Source organism: Neofelis nebulosa, chromosome X (assembly GCF_028018385.1).
Source record: "Neofelis nebulosa isolate mNeoNeb1 chromosome X, mNeoNeb1.pri, whole genome shotgun sequence".
Lineage (NCBI taxonomy): Eukaryota > Metazoa > Chordata > Mammalia > Carnivora > Felidae > Neofelis > Neofelis nebulosa.
The window spans coordinates 57,717,278-57,723,598 of record NC_080800.1 but is presented as its reverse complement, the minus strand read 5'-3'; the positions used below and the strand labels follow the sequence as shown (position 1 = coordinate 57,723,598).

Below are 6,321 nucleotides of genomic sequence, written 5' to 3'. Positions count from 1 at the left end.
TGAAATAAAATATACAGCCCATCCTTTCTTGAGTACAAAAACTACATGTACATTAGATTAGCCTTACTGTGTTGTTCAATCTGTCTGTACCCTTATTTATTTTGCAGTCTATTTGATCCATTTACACCATAACAAGTCTGGCTAAGTCTCCCGCTATGCTTGCAAACTTTGTGATCTGTCTTCATATTTCTAACATATTTGCCTCATATACTTTGAAATGAATATAGAGTTTACTGACTACATCTTCTCCGTGAATGAAACAACCCATTCTGTTCTCTTTAATGTTTTTTACTTTGAGTTCTTGATTATATTCTGATATTAACGTTACTACATGTCTCTTGCCTTTTTTCGTCCTTGTTTTCTTCTTTTTAAAATGCCTTCTTCCCCTCCTTCCTTTCCTTTCTTTCTTCCTTCAAAATACCTAAAATGAGAATTTGCTTTTTTATAGGCATTAACCCATACTACATACTGATATATTTGGATTTATTCCTGCCCTTTGGTATTTTGCTTTTAAATACCCTTTCTTGTTGCCTGCCACCCCACTTTTGCCCTTTGATAGACTGGGTTTTCCTCTTTGTTCTACATATTGTTTAGTGGCTTGAAGGTTACACATACATCCTATTTGTATTATGTTGTTGCCCCTAATATTTCTCATTCTTCTATGATGCATTTTATTTCCAAGAACAAAACTTTGCTATTGTTGTGAACATGGGGAGTCTTTACATTAGATGTAAATATTAATGATGCATTGTAAAGTGCAATTTAAAAAAGTAGTTCAGAGTTCAGTAAACTGTACAAATCCAAAAGGTATGGCTATGATATTTTTAAACTGCAATGCAATTACCAGATGGTGAACCCGTATTGTGCTTCATGACTGATCATTTCTTTTGGATAGAGAGGCTTGATTTTGTAATTAACAACAAATTCTACCATAAACAATTAGCAACAAATTCTACCATAAACAGTTCAATTGCTTCAATTACCAGGTTTTTAAAAATTGCAACCCTAGATATAGTTTCACATTTTTAATACTTCTAGTACAAACCATAACATACAACATAGGATTTGATACATTATTATAATTACTTTTACATGGGAATTAATCAGAAAGAATTTGTAGATTTCATTTCATGAAAAAAAAAAAAAAGAACAGAAGGGAATATGGCTAAATGTTTAACATTTGTTACAGCTGGCTGTTGGTTACATTTTTCGCTGTCCTTTTCTGTATCCTTGACGATTTCATCATTTAAAATGAAATAATGCTTTCGGGCCCACCCTGATTTGTCGAGAGCAGCTGCCGCCCCCGCCACATCAAGGGGGCGGGCCCCAGCCGACGCCACAATCACTTCCTCCGCCGCAGTCGCTGCCCGCCCCGCTGCTGTCTGGCGGGGGAGGAGCTGGAGAGCAGGAGCAGCCTCTCTGGCGGTCGTGGCGGTCGGAGGTCCGAGAGCTCTGCTCCTACTGAGAGCGTGCGGGTGTCAGGACTGGGTGAGTGAAAGGCTGTTTATTTTTTCAATTCATCCAGACGTGGCGGTGGGGCAAGTGGCCGGGCACAGGGGCGAGGATCTAAGGGACCTCTAGCGAACAGATTTTCAGGCTTGCCCCTCGGGAAGGGGTGGGGCGGACGAAGGACCTGACTGCAGAGTGAGGCCTGTGTCCACCGACCTATTTGGGGGCTCCATCCTCCGTCCCCCAGCCCCTATCGTGTGGCGCGGCCCCTACTCGAATGGCTTTGATCGCTGTTTGAGAGGGGAGGGGTGGTCGGGGCCCTCTCCTCCTTCCTCCCTTCTGGGTCCCTTTGCAGGACACTCCGTGGCCTTTCTTCCCCCATTTTGCAGTTGTTTGGTGAATGGTAAAACGTTAAGATATTTAGGTAAATATATTGTTGCCAGGAAAATAATTGTCAGAAAAACAAATTATTTTCAGGGAAAATGAGACCCCCACATGCCCTTTTCTTTTTTCCCCTTTCCCTGGCACATTGGTTTGGATATGCTGTTTGAGCTGATAATGTTCTCCTGTCCCTCATTATGACATTGCGGCCCCCTCCCCCTCTCTGTGTGTCGTGTGTGTGGGCAGGGACATACACACACATGCACACACGCACATGCACGCAAGCATACCTACATACACGCATACACAGACATACACAGACAAAACCCTTCCATTGCAGTCCTCTCCCTGCCTCCCTCCATACTCAAGGTTCTGGCACATCCCCTTCCCCTTGCATGCATGGACACACACACATACACACCCTCTTGCAAACTGTCACACCCTCCAATGCCTTTCCCTGCTTCTCACTGCCTGCCACATACACACCTCCAGAAGCAGCCCCCTCCTGCTTCTGCCTCTGTGTGCTCTAGCAAGCACACACACACACACACACACACACACACACACACACATATACCACTTTTGGGGCTGCCTTATACCCTGCCTGCCACATACGCACATAAGGATATCCTTTGATTGCTGGATCCTCTTTCATATGCCACTTACATACATATGCACCCACACACTCTTATTCACACAACCCTCACAAATGCTCCTAGCCCTCCTCCCTGTCTGCTACATAGGTGCATAGACAGCTCTCCTTCACTGGTTCCTGCAGTGGACACACTCACACTCACATAAATCCTTCTCCAGGGATGCCATCCCCCCTCCCTGCTAGCCACATTCAGGAATATACATATTTCTTTCATTGCTGGCCCCCATTCCACCCACCAGCCACCCGCACATCCTGTCCTGTGCTGTCCCTCCCATGGATGCATTTGCTCACACTGACATTTCTCCATTGTTGCCTCCCATTTTGACGAACACACACGCAGACCATGGACACCCATATCCAGGGCCACCGTACCCTTTCTTGCCTGCCACTGACACAGGAACACACGTCCCTCCAGAGTTTCAGCTGCTGCACACACAACCGTGCATGCACATTCTCTTTCTCTCACACTTAACACATCCCTCTCCTCTAAAGCCACCCTACACACACCTGTCATTTTTATACCCACATCTGGAATGGGTCTCATTCTGTCTGACACTAATGCCTCTTCCCAATACATCTGTCCTGTTCCCCCTACAAACCAAACACAGACATCTCTTCATTGCATGATTGCTGGTCCCGCCTTCTACCTGCCCTTCTCCTCCTGACAGACATGTAGGCACTCATGAACATGTGGTGATCTATATTTTTTACCCTATTTCCATTTGCATTTCTCCTGCATGTCTGCAGGGCTCAGAAAAACGCAGACACCCTATAAAATAACCGCAGCAATCTTTCCTCTTCCATGTTGGCATAATTCCACAGCACTTTACCCACCTTGCTAGCATCCAGTCCCCCCCACCCCTGCCCATCTTCTGTCAGATTCTCCCCTAGGTCTGGCTTTCCTATAAACCCAGTCTTGTAATCATTTTGCCAACATTAAAAATGTGTTCCAGGTCTACACCTGACAGTCACTGGAATGCTACTTCAGGCCTTAGAAGAAAGTGAAACTAATTTTAAAGGCCCCTTATTCTTTCTGTTACCTGCCTGCTGAAGTGAAAATAGATCTCCCTGCTCCTTTATTCTGAACTGATTTGACTTTCCCATCTCCAAAGCTTGTGCAGGGAGCAGGAGCCTTTCCACTCGAGCCCCAGCTGTATTGGAAACCCTCCTAAAAGTCAGAGCAATGGGTCAGGAATCTAGCAAGCCTGTATGGCCCAAGCCATCAGGAGGGTATCAGTCCAATACAGGCAGGAGGTATGGAAGAAGGCATGCTTATGTCAGTTTCAGGCCATCCATGAGCCAGCAGGAAAGGATTTCCAGCCAGAGAAAGACGACATCCGAAGTCCCAATGCACAGATCAGCCCCCAGTCAAACCACCAAGAGGAGCCGGTCACCATTTTCCACCACTCGTCGTAGTTGGGAAGACAGTGAGAGCTCGGGAACCAGCCTGAATGTTGATAATGAGGACTACTCCAGGTACCCACCGAGAGAGTACAGGGCCTTGGGTAGCAGAAGAGGAATGGCTTATGGACACGTTGACTCTTTCGGGGCAGATGATAGTGAGGAGGAGGGGGCTGGGCCTGTTGAGCGAGTGCCAGTTAGAGGGAAAACTGGCAAGTTTAAAGATGAGAAGCCGTATGACCCAGAGAAAGGGGCAAGGTCTTTGGCTGGGGTGCCCCCACAGTTCTCTAGCTTTAACCGTGATGTGAGAGAGGAGCTTGACAAGGTAGACCCAACCCCTGTGGTGAGACGCTCTGCTAGCAGAGCAGAGTTCCTGCAGCCAAATAGCATGGCTCCTCAGACGTCCGCCGAAGGCAAGGTGGCAACCACTGGTGACAGCCTGGAGAGGGAGAGACGGGAGCAGAATTTACCTGCACGTCCCATCAGGGCTCCTGTGAGTATTTGTGGTGGTGGGGAAAACACCCCAAAGAGTGCGGAGGAGCCAGTGGTGAGGCCCAAAATCAGAAATCTGGCAAGTCCAAACTGCGTGAAGCCAAAGATATTTTTTGATACTGATGATGATGATGATGATATGCCACACAGTACTTCCAGGTGGAGGGATTCTGCCAATGCTGATGAAGGCCATGCCAATGGCCGAGGCAGAAGAGGCAGAGTCGAGAGTTTAAGTGGCTTCTCTGAGCCAAAGTACCCTGAGGAGAAGAGGGATGCCAGGAATGACCAAGTGAAGCCGGAAAAGGTGCCAAGACGACGACGAACCATGGCCGACCCTGACTTCTGGACGTACAGCGATGATTACTACAAATACTATGAGGAAGACTCTGACAGTGACAAAGAGTGGACTGCTGCTCTGCGTCGGAAGTATCGAGGCCGAGAGCAAAATCTGTCATCCAGTGGTGAAAGCTGGGAGACTCTGCCAGGGAAAGAAGAGCATGAACCTGAGCAAGTCAGAGTGAATGCCAGTGCTGGTGCCAGCCCCAGTGCTAGTGCCAGTGCGAACAGCAGTAGCAGCAGTGAACTTGAAGAAGTTCGGGGACCACCTCTTCAAGAAGAGGAGCAGGCATCCCCAGAAGAAGGAGAGGTTCCTTGGCTCCAGTACAATGAAAATGAGAGCAGCAGCGAGGGGGGTAACGATTCTGGCCAGGAGTTTCTGCAGCCAGGAGTGTTCATGCTGGATGGAAACAACAACCTTGAAGATGATTCCAGCGTAAGCGAAGACTTAGAAGTGGATTGGAGCCTCTTTGATGGGTTTGCAGATGGGTTGGGGGTGGCCGAAGCCATTTCCTACGTGGATCCTCAATTTCTCACATACATGGCGCTTGAAGAACGCCTGGCCCAGGCGATGGAAACAGCCCTCGCGCACTTAGAGTCTCTCGCAGTGGACGTGGAGGTGGCCAATCCACCTGCGAGCAAGGAGAGCATCGACACCCTTCCCGAGATCCTGGTCACTGAAGATCACAGTGCAGTGGGGCAGGAAATGTGTTGCCCCATCTGCTGTAGTGAATATGTGAAGGGGGAGGTGGCAACTGAGCTGCCATGCCACCACTATTTCCACAAGCCGTGCGTGTCCATCTGGCTTCAGAAGTCAGGCACCTGCCCCGTGTGCCGCTGCATGTTCCCTCCCCCACTCTAAGGCCAAGGCTCTTTACTCCTTTGTCGGTTGATTTTCCCCATCTGAAATCCACAATACTGCAGGAGCCCTCTCAAAATTAACAATTGAAATGAAACCAATCAGTTGATTAATCTACACCTGTTGATTCCTTGTGATTCTTTCCAATGTGAAAACGGTTGTGTGCGATTGCATTAAAAATCCTATTGTCTCTTAGAGGTTAGAAAAGCAAAACTAAACATTCTAAATGCTACTTGAGATTGCAGTAAAAACATACATTTTCTAACCCGAGTGGAAATAAGTTGCATTTGTCTTCAGTAGAATATGTTGCTGTTAATTGTAATGTCAAGTTGATCTGTTAAATATGTCCAGAAGGCATCATCATTTCTGTTGCATGTTATGGGTTAATGTTCCTGTAATTGCAGTGCCGTAAAAGCTCATTAAAGTTCTTCTTTTGGTTTTACATGGTATAGTGGAATTGTTTGGTTTTGTCTAAAATGGTGGTACTAAGTGACTTTATAATCAGTCCATTGAGCTTGCATCAAAAATAGGGTTTGGTGGGGTCTTCTTTTTTCTTTTTTCTTTTTCCCTTTTTTTTTTTTTTTTGGTGCTCCCAAAAGTAGAAAAGCTGGAAGGTCATTGGAAATGCTGACTCCAACAGTGGCAAAAAATTAAGGGTAATGATTTCTAAAAGGAGGAATAAAGTGTGTGATTGTCAAACGACTCTACGGGGCAAAGGTCAAATGGAGAGTACTCTGTCAGTCTATGA

At 46.7% G+C, this 6,321-nt stretch overlaps 1 protein-coding gene across 2 annotated transcripts; it reads left to right on the top strand.

Moving 5' to 3' along the window:
- The first annotated feature begins 1,355 nt into the window (after positions 1–1,355).
- On the top strand, positions 1,356–6,015 carry PJA1 (praja ring finger ubiquitin ligase 1). Of its 2 annotated transcripts, none has more exons than XM_058712815.1 (2): positions 1,356–1,488; positions 3,767–6,015. In XM_058712815.1, the coding sequence occupies exon 2, from the start codon at positions 3,780–3,782 to the stop codon at positions 5,574–5,576; it is 1,797 nt and encodes a 598-aa protein (XP_058568798.1). In that variant the 5' UTR covers positions 1,356–1,488; positions 3,767–3,779; the 3' UTR covers positions 5,577–6,015. The 2 variants fall into 2 exon arrangements, with proteins under 2 accessions (XP_058568798.1, XP_058568797.1); XM_058712814.1 differs by having other exon boundaries at positions 1,357–1,488; positions 3,439–6,015.
- Positions 6,016–6,321: the final 306 nt, after the last annotated feature.